General features: G+C 38.6%; 1 protein-coding gene across 5 annotated transcripts; it reads right to left on the bottom strand.

Annotated features, from left to right (window-relative positions):
• Positions 1–343: 343 nt before the first annotated feature.
• Positions 344–16,822, bottom strand: slc7a1a (solute carrier family 7 member 1a). 5 transcript variants are annotated; one of them, XM_026941773.3, is made up of 12 exons: positions 16,634–16,822; positions 10,527–10,956; positions 9,421–9,579; positions 9,055–9,226; positions 8,395–8,528; positions 6,966–7,188; positions 5,912–6,051; positions 4,486–4,588; positions 3,966–4,171; positions 3,599–3,750; positions 2,473–2,581; positions 344–2,240 (listed from the first exon to the last, which is right to left on the bottom strand). In XM_026941773.3, the coding sequence occupies exons 2-12, from the start codon at positions 10,894–10,896 to the stop codon at positions 2,053–2,055; spliced, it is 1,956 nt and encodes a 651-aa protein (XP_026797574.3). In that variant the 5' UTR covers positions 10,897–10,956; positions 16,634–16,822; the 3' UTR covers positions 344–2,052. The 5 variants fall into 5 exon arrangements, with proteins under 5 accessions (XP_026797574.3, XP_053097382.1, XP_026797577.3 ...); XM_053241407.1 differs by lacking the exon at positions 5,912–6,051 and adding an exon at positions 5,471–5,607 and having other exon boundaries at positions 16,634–16,819; XM_026941776.3 differs by lacking the exon at positions 16,634–16,822 and adding an exon at positions 13,047–13,246.
• Between the last annotated feature and the right edge of the window lie 464 nt (positions 16,823–17,286).

Below are 17,286 nucleotides of genomic sequence, written 5' to 3'. Positions count from 1 at the left end.
AGTAACCTACATCATCTGTTACCAGGGTTCTAAGTTTGTATGAAAGTGTGTATAAAGTGTTCAAATGCCTCATCTGGGGGTGGATTTGAAAATAGCTTGTAGCCTAATATTATGGAAAGTGAACAGTCCAACATAAAGAAGTTAACTAAGTTAACAATTTAAAGCAATATGAAATGCATCAAAATTAAGCAAATCTCTTGTGTATAATTTACAGTACATCTGTACTTAATTACATTACAAACCCCTTAGTACTGTAATGGCATACTTGCACATAATTATATGACCCTGAACAGGCAGTATGGCTATTCTTGTAATATAAAGATATAAAATAAAAGAATAAAAATATAGCTAACATAATTTTATTTACAGTACCAAAGGTACTGTATATGGTACAAGGTACAGTGATTTGAGCTACAGCACATCTCAACTATTTCAGGATTTTATAGTACACAAACAAAACAGCAGAAATGGTCCAAAAAACAAAAAACAAATACTCTGTTCTAACATGACAAAAAAGAACAGTGAGGTGTAAACAGCATTACATGATTTAAACCAAGAAACATGTACACACTCAATGGGCTGTAAGATTACTATAAATCTAGTTGTTCTCTACAAGGGAAAAATAATTCAATAACTCTGGTTAAGAAACCTGAATTCCACTCACAGCTCAGCTGGTGGAAGACTGCATCTAATATGAGTTGTTTTGCAGATATTCTACAACATCAAATGTATCTATAAATATATCGATTAGTATTAGGTGTCATTCTTTAATAAATGTAGTTGTTGGAAAATTACTGTGGTATAAGAGGAATAAAACACTTTGGGATATGCTTCATTAGGATGTCGTTCATTACACCACCCAATTAAGTTTTATTCCTTAATTATAATACCACATGCAATTCTTTACTGGGCTTAATTACGACTAATGAAATCTGTGGCCTTTTCAGTGTGGGGTAATGTCAGGTGAATGTGGTTATAATATTACAGGTGATGTGGTTATTACATGACTGATACTAATTTTTATAAATTTGAAGTCATTTGTAACTGTAGATCGTAGATTACCTGATGCATGTTATCACACATACTTTGTTTAATCTTTTAATCTTTGGAATCTATGTAAGGCACTTAATTTATCTGTGTTAGGAAACCACAGGAGTTTACCACAGGGGAAAAATTATGTCAATGTCTGCCATATCCTCATTTATCATGATTAATCTTATTAATATCTTCAACAATAATCAGCAGCTTATGGAGAAGTTTCTATTACCCAAGCCTGACCTAAAAGGTTTTAGTCCTACAAACTCTGTTCAAATATTCTTGAGATGACTATTTAAATTAGCAGCCTCAAAAACTCTACATGAGGCAAATAAGTCTGTAAAGAGCATCAATCTTCCATTTGTGTTCAATACCACTCCACCAGGTGGCACTACCAATAAAAGGTAGCGAGGGCTTTCTAAAAATACCTGTTGTACTAAATCTGGATCAGAGCAGCTAAGGCTAGCAGATAACGTTTCAGAAACCGAGTGTGGTCTTAAACAGAATATTAAACAAGGAACACTAAGCCATGTGTGAAGTAGATTTCATTATTAAACAAACTAAACTATTAAATAGAGGTCCAAGGAAGGCAAAGTGTCCCTGATTTGGTTGCGACACTTGTGTGTATGTAACATTCTAATTCAGTTGTAACGTGTGTAATTTTGTAAATGTGCAATCAGATGATGAAGGCTGCCATCAGAGAACACAGTGGTCACTGTCTTGAACTGGACACTCAGTACATAACTGAACCTAACAACAATTTCTAAGTTGCCTTCGGACAAAATGTCCTTTAACTGTTCTTGTTTCTTTTTTGGTTGAAAATTAGAATCCCAAAAATCACTATCCAACAACAGGGCTCTCAGCCTCTCATGAGGAAGTGAGTTATCTAAATCAACCACAATGCTGCATCTCCTCATGCTCAGTCTGATAATAGTTTGTGCTCATCAGCGGCCCTGAGTGTTGCGGTTCAGAGAGAAGGTCAAGCAGGCAGTACTGAAGCTCATCTGATCCTCAATATCATATCTCACCGTCTTCATCATCGCCATCCTCCTGTCTGGTGTAGAGGAACGCCTCTTTTTCAGGGGACATGGCATCCCGGGGAGTACTGGTGGATTTACACACATCAGGCTCTTCGTCTGGACTGGAATGAGTCAGAGCACCTTCTGAGCTGTGCCATATTCCATAGCCAAAGTAGATAATAAAGCCTGGGAAGTAATGAGCGATAATGAATGGAAAGTGTGTTACTGAGCATATTGAGGCCATTATAAATACTCCTTTTTAAACCCTTATGAAAGTTTTGTACAATTTTTCAAAGTTACATACAATTCAATTAAAATACTATACAATTCTAATCCAAAAAAAAAATGACCAAGAACATAGTTTTACAAGTTTCCTGATTAGAATATGTTTCTCTTTTTGTATAATAGTCACACATACCAATTAACATCCACACAGAGAAGCGTATCCAGGTCCCCCTGTCCAGCTGCATCATCAGATAAACATTAACAAACATGCTAACCACAGGGAGGAAGGGTAACAGAGGCACCTGCAAGCCAAAATGTCAAATCATTAAAATGATGCATGCATAAGTGATATTTAGTAGTATCACTATTACTAGATTTGTAACATAAACCTGAAGTTGTGTCAGGACCATTCTACTAAATGCCAAAACCACTCACTCAGCCCACACACACTGGTAATATTTGGCACTCTGTTAATTAACCATCTGCTTTGGCAGGGTTGTTTATCACGTTTAAATAATTCAAATAAGTCTCAGTGTGTATTTCTTCTATACATGTGTCACTTGTACATCTCCTTGCAAATGCCTATTTTCTTTTTTTTGTCTCAATAGCTAGACTGTAGCTTAGCTAGACACACACACACACACACAGTGCTCTTGCAACACTGAATTGCCTTATGTTTCTTGCAACAACATAAAATTAATACAAAATAATTAATTAACAATAATTAATTAAGGGAAACACTGTGGTGCAGTGGGTAGCACTGACACTTCACAGCTCCAGGGTCCCTGGTTCAGATTACTGTCTGCTGTTTTGCATGTTCTAGCAGTGTCTACCATGTTGGTTTCCTCCAGGTTCTTTGGTTTCCTCCACATCCCAAAAAGATGCTGGTACATTGATTGGCTTTGTTAGATCGACCCTAGGTGTAAATGTGTGTGCGTGGTGCCCTGCAATGGACTGGAGTCTGATCTGGTGGTGCATTCCCATCTCGTGCTCAGTGTTCCTGGGAAAGGCTTCGAATACACTCTGACCCTGAACATGATAATGCAGTTACTGAAGAATGGATGAATGAAAGAATGGAGAGGGTAGCAATGCTCCAAGGTCCCTGGTTTGAAACCACAAATTTCATGCCTTATCCATATGTGATTCATACCTATGACATCATGACACTTAAGGTCAAAAAAATGGTCCAAACCAAAAGTGTAAAAATGTCAGGATGCGATTACATGTGGATTGCTGGAGGGTTCACATTTCCCTCGTTCCCATAATTCTTCTTTGAAGGATAACAAGTAAAATAGTATAGGGTGCACAGCCTTACTCACCTTAAACGAGAGCTTGCTTTTACTCTCCGGCTGCCTCCAGATGATGAAAGTGAGAAGGAGACAAACCATGGCAATCACAGTGAGGGTTGCTATGCTCCAGCTGGCAGTACCACCCTGCACAGCCACGATGCAGAAAGCCAGGATAAGGAAACCTGCAGCCCACATACACACAAAACAGTGTATTGCGTACATTTGTGTGTACACCTCAACATGCAGTTGAGTTTACTGTGTGGCTACAAGCAGATCATCCTTAGCTGGAATAAAAGCTAACGTACTGTAAACTAAAGTATGATGCAGTGCTACTGAGAAAAAAAACCAGGGCAAAAATGATAAAAAGGAATCATTTTGTCCATCAGTCAAGTCCTACCAAGCAGGCTTGCGCAGACATTGACGGCAGAGCCAGAAAGGCCAGACGGCTCTGTGTTGATAGGGAAAAGCAGCGTTTTGAAACTGAATCTCTCCTCCATGCCAGGCAGAATGCCCATACTCGTAGTACTAAAGGATTCTCTCATCTCCAGCTCCTCGTGTGTGCTTGCCATCTGGTAGCCCTGAGTCGGCTGATCTGGTTGATACCTGAAACACAAAGACTTTTCACCCTTAGGTTTTTTCCACAGTGATCACATTTGAGCTAAGCAATTTCTCAGTAAGTTCTCATCAATAATGGGGTTATTATTTGTGGATAAATATAGTAGTTAAACTAAACTACAGTTTCCAAAATGTAAGTACTGTATATTATTGATATTGGACACCAAATGTTGACTTAAAACATGACCTACCACTATTTCTTAGTAGTAGTAAATAGAAAATTTTTGTGTAAAATTTATACTATTATTAAGGGTAGTATGTACTGATAACTCAAAGCGCACAAAGGAGGTGACGCGACTCACCTGAGCACCAGCACACATGCAGCAACCAAAGTGTAAGCCAGGAGCGTGCCGATAGACATAAGATCAACCAGATCCTTTAGGTCAAACAGGAACGCCATGACAGCTGTGACACAGCCACAAGTGCACACACATACACATTATTCAGGATTGGGAAGAAAAAAGTCAAACAGTACATGCTCCGTAGATGGATATATTTTTAATAAAAGAAAATGATACTTAATCTTATAGCTTCCAGTTATTTCACACAAGCAATACAAAAATATAACACTGTAAATATTCCCACAGCAAATTGGACAGTATTTGTGACTAAACAATAATATCTGTAAATAGCGTTTCTACATCACCTAGTGTTACCAGGAACATTTTAAATGTAGAAAGTCAATCATGTCAGTTGTCCTTGTAAATTTCCAAGGTTTAAAAACACAAGCACAGCCCATTAAAGACTATCATCCACAGGAAAGGACATAGAGTAAGATGAATAATTGACCTTGTTTTTATCTCTGTTTACATCTATCTGTAATGTCATGGGACAACTTTCCATGCTACATAGTTTCCAAAGAGCCATATTCTCTTACAGTGTTAAAAGAATTCTGATCATTCTTTGTGCAAGGCAAAAGTGAAGTGCCTCTTGACCCCCAGTGAAGATTTAAACATCACCCACGTATTGGAAAGACATTGTCTTCAAAAAGGCTTGATTTTGAAAAAGAAAAAAATGGGAAAACAAGGTGGCTACTAAAAATAACTGGTTTATCAATCCCTACCATATCAAATTATACCCACGAGTGCAATCTGGTTGATTGTGATTTGTCATGACTACCATGGAGTCTAAACCACTACAATCCTTTGGCAAATTTACAACTTAAAGGAAACCACTCCTGTCCTAGAAAGGTCTAAACTCTCTGTTTGTGGTGTAAACAATAACATGGTAACTATGACTACATCAGAGGAAATTTTCCACTCTTCCTCTGGCGGGCTCCGCTCTTACCGGACAATACCCCTGCAGCCATCGTGGCAATGATGGGCGTCTTCCTCTTGCTCACACGTGCCAGAAAAGAGAATAGGAGACCATCTCGGGACATGGCATAGATAATACGAGGGAGAGGAAACATGGAACCCAGTAGACTGGGCATGGGAAAATTGGTGAGGGGAGGTGATGGGAGGTGTACATTATAACAGACACAAACAGAAATGGAAAAAAATAAGCCTTTGCGGCAGTTGTGGGAGACATGGAGTCTATCATTTAAAAATGTGTCAACACGCAAACAAGGTTTCTGACTCCAACAGAGAAACCAAACAGACTCCCAACACCAACTACACATGATGAGATACTGCATGCACCATGACAGTCAGAGCTCAAAAGGACAGCTGAATTGAGTCTCATACTCAGGGCCAATGCAATGTTAGTAGTATTAAGAGCCTTTCTCACCCGCCAAAAAGCCAGATGTTAGAGTAGCACGTAAGGGAGTTTTTGTTTTCGGGTTGATTTCAGCCATGTATTTGAAGATGAGCCCGTCATCTGCCATCGCCCACAAGACCCGAGGCGTTGGGAACATGGTACCAATCAGGCTAGCATGAGAGATTGGGGAGGAGAAGAGGCCATGCAATGCATGTGAAAAAGTGACAAACTGCATTCACTGTCCTATGGCAAAGTGCATTCACAGTCAGTGATGAAACCCAAACAGCAGACAATGCCACTGTGGTTTCATCAGAATAAGCAGTGAACAAAGAGACACACAGTTCAGTGCACTTAAAAATAATACAACTTTTGCTTTTCATAGCAAATAAGCCTATGATTACATTGCTCAGAAGACAAAGAGATGCGTTCAAAACATAAACATGATTTCTGGTTTTCTTTTTCTCAAATCCATTTTTATGAGTAACTATAAAACTTAATTATTAAATTATTTGATCAGTACTTCTTTTTATACATTTGTGAACATCTGTCACAGAAAGGAAAATTTATACCATCATATAAGAAATTCATTATAATGGTTATTAATGTATGAACAGACATGTTTTTAAAATATATACTATGAAACAATTTATATAAGAAGTAGTATGATAGACTTTCCTAAAAAAAAAAAAATAATAAGAGAAATCAACTTAGCTTAAATAAAGAACAAGTAGTTAAGCACTATGATGCATATTTTTAGCAAGGGGGTCATATGTACAACCTCAGACAAATATACACATGCAATGCCATGCATGCATGCACAGGGCACAGTGCCATATCACCTCCTTCCACTTCCTGTTACAAGTACTGTACATTCATGCGTAATGAGATTTTAGAAAATTATTAATAAGTTTAATCCAAATCAATTTTGAATTAGAGGTTCTCTGTGTTGCCAGATTTAATATGATGTATCAGTTCCTATTTCTGAAACATAGAGGAGAAAGAGGAAAAGGAAGTGGTGCTGAACTGAATTCTGCTGTTCATACAACATCCGATTCCATGTATATAAGCTTAGCTTCATGCTTACCTGGTGGAGAGGGCACACAGAGAGCCTACAGCCACTGCGTAGGTGGCTCCCTCCCAGCCTACATATTTAAAGGCCACAGGAATTGGGCTTTTCCTATCCAGCATATAGTACGGCATCATCATAGTGAGAGCAGCTGAAACACCAAAGTAGGCGACGAAACAGATGAGGAGAGAGGAGACGATGCCGATGGGGATGGCCCTCTGAGGATTCTTCACCTCCTCACCTAGGAGATATTTAAGTGACCTATGTGCAAAAACTGCAATGTCTTCACTGGCATCATATGGCATGGAACAGTACAATGAGTTCAGAATCATTTCTAATGAATGACTCACTGACAAAAGGCAGGTCTGGAAAGCTGTAATGCAAATTGTTCAGCCACATAGAATGTACGCATTGCAAATACAAACAGAAATGTTCCCAGCTTAACCTCTGAGAAAAACTGGCACACACACACACTGCTGGCATCAAATAACCTTTTTTTTCCCAAAAGCAATTAGAGTTGAAGCATCTGAACCCTATTCTTGTAAAAGGTCTCAGGGAAAGTATGCATCCTGAGGGGCTATTCTATGAAGGTAGACAAAGAAAAAAACTCATCAAATCAAATTTTCATGCTTCATTTATTTCAAAACATGCTTTGTGCTTTACATAATGACAACTGGTCTGTGAATCCAGCTTTGTGAGAATGTTAAAGTACAAAGTAAAAAAAAAAAACTTGATCAAGTTCACATTTTAATTAATGTATCATACTCCATAATTAATTAACATGTAAGTAATTAATTTTATACCCTCTGGACAGATCATATTTTCTCATATTTCTGCTCATATTCTTGGCATTTCAGTTTTTCCACAATTAAACCATTATCAGCAGTGGCATCTGCAACATGTAGACTTTGGGAGATTAAGCCAGATTTGACAGTGAGCTCTGTGTATTTTCTGGCACTGGTGTGCAGTCTGACTACACTCACTGTACTTAGGATAAGATATGGGAGAAGACTGTTGCTGCCAAAAGCAAAATAACATAGGAAAAGCCAAATGCCTTTATGGAGGGGGGTTGGGGGAGAGGGGTATGAACCAGACCCAAACTCAGCAGTGTGCTCTGGGAAGAAAGACATGCCCAGGCAAACATAAACCCAATTCCACCAATCAGAGCTGAAAACACAGGGGTGTGAACATAGCTGAATGTAAAATATAGGGCCAGGGGTCAGCAAGTGCTGGAGAAAATGAAAGCTGTTAAGAGAAAGGGAACTGATGCAGAACAATATAAACATTTAGTGTGGAGATAACCAGCCATAATTCAAAAGCAACTGAACAACATGCTACTATGTCATAAATTTGAACTTAGCTAAGTGCTAGTGAGCCTGTTTTTGGAAAAACATTACGTGATTAGGAGTTTCTACTTCCATCCACTGTCTCTTATACACTTACTCACCTGTTGTGGCAATGCAGTCAAACCCAACAAAGGCATAGAAGCAGGTAGCAGCTCCAGAGAGGGCTCCGGTGAAGCCAAATGGGAAAAATCCACCCATTCCCAAGCTCTCAGCTAACTCCTTGGACTCTGTTGTACTTTTCAGGGAGGAGAAGCGAGAACAAAGAGAACATTATTTAACATAATATGTTAAATGTAGTTCTGTTTGGTCAGAAGATTGACAAGCTAGATTTTATTGTATTTTTGTTTTATTAACTAAAAAGTGATGGGGAGGAAAAAGAGAAACTGGCATATACTGGAATATACAACTGCTTATACCCACTGTAATATAACTGATAATATGTCATTTGTGTAATATGATGTGTTATTCTTTAATAAATAAAAAAATATAATCATTGACTGGTTGCTGTGGTATAAGAGGTCTTGGAACACAATTAACTTTGGGTTGATAATGGCCCTCTGCTTCACACTGGGATGTATCGCACCACGCTATCGATTATTTTCCTAAAACAGCACACCCTGTTGTGTTTTATTCTGTACATATTCCCATAAACCCCACACTACATCTCTGATATAAGCATGGAAATAGCTTTAGAGTTGATGATGAACCTGCTGTACTGGGAAGCACAACAGAAAGGAGATCAGCTTCTGCATGCTGCTCACTTGAAGCCTGAGGAGTTGGTGGCATTGAGAATCTCATCAGGATTCAGTTGCCAGTTCTTGAGTGTGCCTTTGACCAGGCCTGATACCACCATGAACAGCAGCACCAGGACATTGATGCAGGTGAAAACCTTATTGACAGTGGCTGACTCCTTCACTCCAAAGGCCAGCAAGCCTATGTAAAAAAAGGAACAATCATAATATTCATATTATAATAATCTGATTCCTTGTGGTACACAGACATCACCTTAATCATAGAAACTGCAGCAATTCCATAGATTACTTTTGAAATAAACTCACACAGTATGTGTTTGTGTAAACTGTGTTTGTATTACATGTCTTATTAAAGCTGATTAGCCATTGAAGTACCTGTGAGACACAGAATGATGGCCACTGCGAACATATCCGGGTACTCAGCCAACACACCTGGGACCTTCATGCTCATGTACTGACGACAGAACAACTCAATTTGTTTGCCGATCAGCTCATCAAATGTGGCACTCCAGGCACGAGCTACACTGGATGTGCCTTTCCAATTAGCACAGGATGAGAGAAGGTGCAATAAAATTATGTTGCATGGAAACTGTTCAAATAATACAAAAAGTATTTTATAAGGCTAACTTAATGAGAACAATTCATCAGAGTCTCAATATATGTCCAGGAAAACAGAATATAAAATAAAGCCTAAATTAGCCTAAATTCAACATTTAAGTTGTTTTATACACTCATAGGCCACTTTAATACCTTTATATACACTTACTATAATAACTTTAATACACTAACACCTGTACCCCTGATCATTTTATGAAATTTGAAATTATCCAATCAGCCATTCATGTGGCACAGCAATGCATAAAATAATGCAGATACACGTCACAAGCTTCAATTAATGTTCAAGTTCACCTAAACTGGATAATTAACAGTTGGAACAACATCATCTGGCCTTCTGCCAATCCTTAATTGTCAAATTTGGGTAAGTCTGTGTCCACTGCAGTCTAAGATTCCTGTTCTTTGCTGACAGCAGCAAAGAACTGCTGATGTGGGCCCATCTGCCTTAAGGTTGAATGTGTTGTGCATTCTGAGATGTTTTTCTGCTCATCATGGTTGTAAAGAGTGATGATTTGAGTAATTCTAGCTTCCTGTCTGCACAAATCAGTCTGGCCAATCTTTTGCAGAACTGCCACTCACTGGATGTTGTCTGCACCATTATGGTAAACTGGAGATTCTGCTGCATGTAAAAATCCAGGGGGAACAGTAGCGTATGAAATACTCAAACCAGCCAGTCTGGCACCAACAATCATGCCAAGTGTACATGGCTTCCTATTAAAGTAGCCAGTGAGTGTATATGCACTTATATTTTTAAATGTACAGTACATTGTTATTTATATACATAATATCCACTTTATTAGTTTTAAATGCACTTAATGAAAAATTGAACTGTAAGTCTGTATAAACCTCTGTATGCATGGCCCTACCTATGATATAAGAGAGGATCAGATTCCAGCCAGTGATGAAGGCCCAGAGCTCCCCCACTGTCACGTAGCTGTATAGATACGCTGAGCCTGTCTTGGGTACTCGTGCCCCGAACTCAGCATAGCAAAGGCCAGCAAGCACTGATGCCATGGCAGCGATGAGGAAGGACAGCACTATGGCAGGCCCCGCATTCTCCCGTGCCACTGCGCCGGCGAGGACGTACACCCCAGCACCCAGAGTGCTGCCCACTCCCAGAGCCACTAGGTCAAATGTGTTAAGACATCGTGAGAGACGAGAGTCTTCCAAGCTGCAATCCACCACTTTCACCCGCAGCAGCTGCTTGCCAAAACTCAGAAGCTTCTGCAAACCCATGGCTCCTCCAATCCAGTTTGATCTGGCCTGACCTGATCTGTTTCCTCACACACAGCCTACCTATGGGAATGCCAAGAAATGAGTAATGGAAGTGAGATTGTGTGCAATTTTAATATATTGGTTGCCAAAGGAATGATTGAACAGCGTGTTAACATTTCAGAGTTAAAGCATTTTCAGCAAAGGGATGTTTAAGCCACACTATCTATTTCATATTTCAGTTTGCATGTTAAGTTCTTTGACTGATTTAGGTCCTTGGCACATGTTAGACCATCATTTATCATTTATTGCAGATCAGCATTAAAAAAATGGAACATTTTGTGCTTCCAGCTCTAGAGTATGAAATGGCAGCAGGAAGCGGCTGTGCAACGATTTATGGATTCAAAAATCTCCACTCAGAAAACAACGCAATTCACGTTCCCTTATATAAGAAGGCAGGTGAATGAACTCAACCCAAAACAAGCAAATACAGTTCACCTTAAAAGCAATTCTAGAACAGCAATGAGTCCATGTAGTCAAGAGAAAGATTACAACAGAGCCAAATGATGCAACACCAAACGCTGACTATGTAACATGCTATAGAGTTTGTATGCTAATAGCCACAAGTAATAGGAAAAGAGGAGGAAAATCCATTAAGTGTGTTAACTACTACAGAAGCTAAACTATTTTACTCGTTTTACTCATTTTAAGCTTTTTTCATTAATTGGATAAATTAAGAGTACAACAATGCAGCAAAATTAAAGCATTTACTGATTATTCACAATTACTTCTGTCCTTAAACTTGATTAATGCATGATTAAGAGATAAAAGGATAAAGTGATGCCATAAAACAAAACAACACAGAAAGGCCCTCATCCATTGGTATTTTAGATGAGAAAATGGTGCTATAAAATATGTCAGAGAGTAAATGAAAGCCATGTTTAGGGTCTCTGGCCCTTTAAGATCTCCCATGTGGAACATACATAGGCCTGGACAAACCTGTCAGAATTATACTTGCTTGCGGTCAATTTTTTGTACATTTAAAATATTACTAAAAGCTGAATTAAAATAAGATTAGAGTTATTAGTAATTGTAGAGTTATACTAAATGCTCACACTGTAAAAGTGTTAATCAGAAATGTATTTTTTTTGCCTTAGAGTCACAGAGAGTTTCTCTTGTGTTTCAATAAGACATGCCTGCAGCAAAATGCAATCCTCAAGCAGAAGCAGAACAGCTGTTCAGAACAACTGAAAAAAAGCGATAACACAAATGACTGGCAACTTGACAGTTTGCTGACAGAAAAATCCCTGAAACAAATCAAGTTCATGCACATTTGGGGGAAGCCAAGCAGCCTCAATAACCTCTCTACCACAGCAAAGAAATGAGGAATATAAGAGCTTTACCTACTGTTAACAAGTACAAGATCTATGTATGAACTCCTGTCTACCAACGACCTCAATCTCCCTCACTGCTGCCCTACAAATAGCACATTGACACATCACATGTTCAAGTTATTCCAGGCAGACTCTGTGTATATGCGTGTTCAGTGAGGCACATTCACGTCTTCAACTTCCAAAACCATTCTAAGAAACACACACTCGCAGAAGTCACTGGGGCCATGTTTAACTAGAGAGCACAAAAGAACAAATGAAAATGGCTGTTGGACTCGAATAAGTTGCAGAAACAGAATAGAAAGAAAGCCAGTATATACTGAAGTGACCTCAGTGGGGTCCAAAAGTCCACACTGAAAAACTGGAAATAAACTAAAAGTATAATTATTTAATTATTTAATAATTATTATAATTATTTTGAACATTTTAAAACAAAAAAAAAGGAAATATTGAATATTATGAATATTCAATATTCAAGATTATGCACTATCTCTAGGTCACTATTTAAATATAACCAAATTTGTGATATTAACCATTTTAAATCCTTTGTAGAAAAGATAAGGTTTTCCTTGTGTCTTATTCTTTCCACTGAAGCATGTGTTCAGATGAAACTGCCATGGATTTGATTTAATATAGATTGACTCCACAAATTTGGGGAGTCCGTGCCAGCTGGACTACTACTTCTCACTCAGGTAATGGCTGATAATATAATTTATAAAAAAAAAAAAAAAATTCAGTGGTCTCAGACACTCCATTAAACATTTTAAGTTCTCTTAAAAATACCTTCATTCTCAGTTGTATTTAATGACTGCTCAGATAGAGTATAGTCAGTGACCATATGTCACTTGAGGTTAAAGACCCACTCGCAGATGACCTCTTTTTCAGCCAGATCACACTCGCACACTCCAGACATCCAGAGAACGAAACAGCATGGCACGACATTCCACAGAGGGGATATGAGGCTGTGTGCGGTGTTCATTTATGGTGATCATGGAAAGAGCTGAGGGCTCTAAATCAATCTAGACAGTTCCAGCTGGAACTAATAGCAAGGTAGATAGTTGAACATCTAACATGAGCAGGGGTGTGGTGCGCCACTCTCCAATCATTTTGCAAGGCTTTGTTATGGTGTATAACATGCAACACATGATATCAAGGTTCTGGTTAGGTCACTTTTAAAAACCCTAAACACAAAAGTATAGCAAAACTTATTATGGTGTTCTCATTAGTGAAGGGAAAGTAATATTGTAAAATATATTCATGAGCTAATGATCCAATTACAGGAGCTGTTTGACTGTAATATGTTGGTCGAAACCATACGTAGCTGTCATCTTACAGACTTGGCACTTTTAATGTAGTTTGGAAGACTAAATAATTTGTGAACACACTCAACTTAAAACCAAACACACACCCCCATCTTTTAGACCTTCTACTGAATGTCACCATTACAAGATTATGGCAGTTTTATGATGCCTGACTAAGAGTGGAGGTAGAAAGATCATAAAGGAATATTTCATCCAGTCATCATGGTATACCAGTATTATACCTGTGGCAATGACAGTGACCTTCCCATCCACCAATCCACTCACACCAAACTTTTAATACTTTACTTTAATACCTGACCAACATATTTTTAATGCCATAGGTGTAATTTGTGTGCATATGTAATTAAATATCAAGCTTATATTACATTGTGTAAATTATACAAGTAAAGTAAAATATACAGTGAATATTCAGGCTCTATTGCAGTCACTAATGCTCTAGTCAAATTACAGATATGGACAGTTACATATCTTGGAAGGTCACACAGATTTGAACAGAAGCTCAATTTCCAGCTCACATGGGGATCAGTGCCAACCGCTAGAAGGGTTACCCATATTAGGCTTCAGGTCAAGTTCACACAATACTCCCAACACAGAAAGACAAATTAGCTGTCTGACTTTCAGAGTGACATTAAATATATACAGTGGTCTCCAGAATTATTGGCACTCTTCATAAAAATAAGCAAAAATGATTGTATAAAATAAATATTACACAGAATCATTCAAATACAATAATCCTGAAACAACAGGATAAAATATTTATATTTGCTTTAACAAAAATCATTCTAATGAGAAATTTTTTTTTTTCAAAATATGTGCCAAAACAACTGACACCAAAATCAACCTTTTTTGGTCATGCACAACATCAGCTGTTTGGTGACTAAAGGAGACTGCATAGAAGGAAAAGCACCTGATACCCACTGTAAAATATGGAGGTGGATCATCCATGTTTTGAGGCTCTTATGAAGGTTGATGGCATCATGAATTCTGCTAAGTGCCAGGACCAAACATCCAAATTAAAGAAACACAAAATCTGACTGTCTAGGAACACTGAGTGTGAGGTGGGGACACAGCCTAAATGGGACATCAGTCCATCAGGAGATACGCCCCGGATCCACCGCTACCCTGATCAGGATAAAGTGGTTACTGAAGATGAATGAATAAATGAATGAATGAATGATCTCAAACCTGTGGTCTGAATGCAATAGTGGAAATAATTCTAGAGGGCACTGACAAAATAACAAAAAGGCCTATAACCAAGCATTTTTTCTGGATCAAGATAATAAAATAGTAGACAGTGTAACTACCATGAAAGAAATTTTGATCTTTGAGTGTGACACACATCATCTAACAGGCCAAGATTACAGTCCAACAGTGTCTTTCATAGTGGAACAGGACTGTAGTTCAAGTCTTGGCAGTGGAACATGAAGGAATATCAGATCAGTGCAACAAGTCAGCCAAATTCTAATCCAGGGTGATAAGCACTTATCTGCCACTATCACTCATACCTTCTTATTTTGTGTTGTTACAGCTTTTCTAATAAAGCTCTATTATTATTTCTATATTATTTCTATATTTGATTCAATATGGAGATTTTTTATTTACTAAGATTTAACGAAGCGTTTCTACGAGGGTGAGAAATGAAAACCTTAAATTGCAACATAAATTAGAGAAATAGACATTTTTTGTTTTTCTTCTAGAGGATTCCAGACTCTCATTAAGCGCTGGAACACTTGCACTGAACGAAACGGAGATATGGAGATGACTTCTCTGACACCTTTATGTAATAAAAGATATAAAAGATTAATGTTTTCATTTGACTCACCCTTGTAAAATTATGTTTCTACACTCATAAAAGCGAAGCAAAATCAAAAGCTCAGTATTGCTACTGCATACAAAGATATACTGTTGTACTTAAAAATATGTCTGGGAAAGCAGCCATAAATATAAATACATAAAACATAAATATAAACGGCTGCTCCTGGCTCTGTAGTATTTTAGGTAAATCCTGTCCTAGATCCAAATCCTATTATAAATAGTACTTCTCTCACAGTGTAGCTCCATATGTAATAACCATTAAAGATGAAAGCATTTTATAAGCTTCACCAGCATTGCCCAAACTCAAGAGGTCAGAATTGTTCATGTTTTCTCAAAAGGCTTGAAACACTACAGGGTATATCCAATACTTGTAAAAGTCATATAAACACAGAAGTCAGACCTGCCCTATTCCAATTAAAAAAACTATTTACAGCATGATCTGTGTTGTTGTGGACACAAAGAAGGGATGGAAAACTTAGATCTTTACGATAAACGGTTCATTCTCATGTTTCTGAATGGGAAGCATGCATGAAGGGGACGGTGGTAAGGTCACTGAATCCAAAGATTTTAAAATAATATTTACACAGAACACAGCTAAAGAGCAACGGCCCCAGGCGCGCATGCGCACTGTCAACTTTACAGCCAGAGTTCACAGTAACCAGCTGCATTTTCTCAACTAACAGTTTGTAGTGTAAATACTGAATAAGATCATGTACCTGGTAAAACAAGGCTGAGTGAGTCATTTTATTTGTATTGTTAGACCACTTGTTTGTGGAATTATGTCGTTTTTAAAGGTTAACTTTTTCTTGTCAGTAAAATACAACTTTACAGAAATAACTGATGTCAACAAAGAGTGTTTGTCTGTTGTTATATGGAAGGAAAACATACTTCCCACTTGTAATACCGGCATTTTAAGATGTATAACCCTAGCACAGGCTGCTGTTTTGTATCAGGAGGCAGGAGTTGGCTTATGGAGGTGTAAAAGTGCATTAAACTGAACTGGCAGTAGCTACAGGACGCCACCTCCGGTACGAGTGAACCATTTTCTCCCGTTACACCGCTTTACTACAGCTACCTTTCAACACACAGGGCTGAAATGTTCTCATACACCATGTGGAGCAAAAGCTTCTGACTGACCCACTGCGTGCTTTAAGCTAAAGACATAAAAACATCATGTAGAATAAGCCAAGTTAAAGAGCCAGCGCTTTTTGTTTTGATAGAAACGAGTCTTACCTGGAAGCCAGTTTGCGCCACTAGCCAGTGACTGTACACTCAGAAAAATCTCCTCTCTTCAGGAAAGACTGTGTGTTTTGGAGGTTCTTTTTTTTTTTTTTTTTTGAGGAGCTCAGTGTGTGATTTAAAAAGAGGCGTCGACTTTCGCCTCTTTCTCCGTGTTTATAGGAGCGCTCACCAACTCCGCCCGAGCTTTCTTACTGGCGAGGAACTTGACTAGCTGCAGATGTCATTACATGCGCCCACTAGCCACAATATTATGTATCATCACTCATCAACCTTTCTGTCAGGTGCGTACTACACAGGTGCACATTGTAGGTATACAGTAGCCCATCCATTGCTATGAATAATTTGATATCCCTGGGTGACAGCACCTTTGCTCACACCTCCAGGGTTGCGGGTTCGATTCGCGCCTCTGCCCTGTGTGTTTGGAGCCTCCATGTTCTCCCTGTGCCTTTGGGGTTTCCTACCCCAGTCCAGACAAACACGTAGGCTGATTGGCATCTCTAAATTGTCCGTATTGAGTGTGTGTATGATAGTGCCCTGCGGTGGGTTGGCACCCCATCCACGGTGTCCCCTGCCTTGTGGCCCAAGTCCCCTGGGGCTCCCCGTGACCCTGTGTAGGATAAGCAGTACAGAAAACAGATGGATTT

This window comes from Pangasianodon hypophthalmus, chromosome 17 (genome assembly GCF_027358585.1).
Source record: "Pangasianodon hypophthalmus isolate fPanHyp1 chromosome 17, fPanHyp1.pri, whole genome shotgun sequence".
NCBI classification, from domain to species: Eukaryota; Metazoa; Chordata; class Actinopteri; order Siluriformes; family Pangasiidae; genus Pangasianodon; species Pangasianodon hypophthalmus.
The sequence above is the reverse complement of the archived record's forward strand: the minus strand, read 5'-3'. Positions and strand labels throughout refer to the sequence as shown.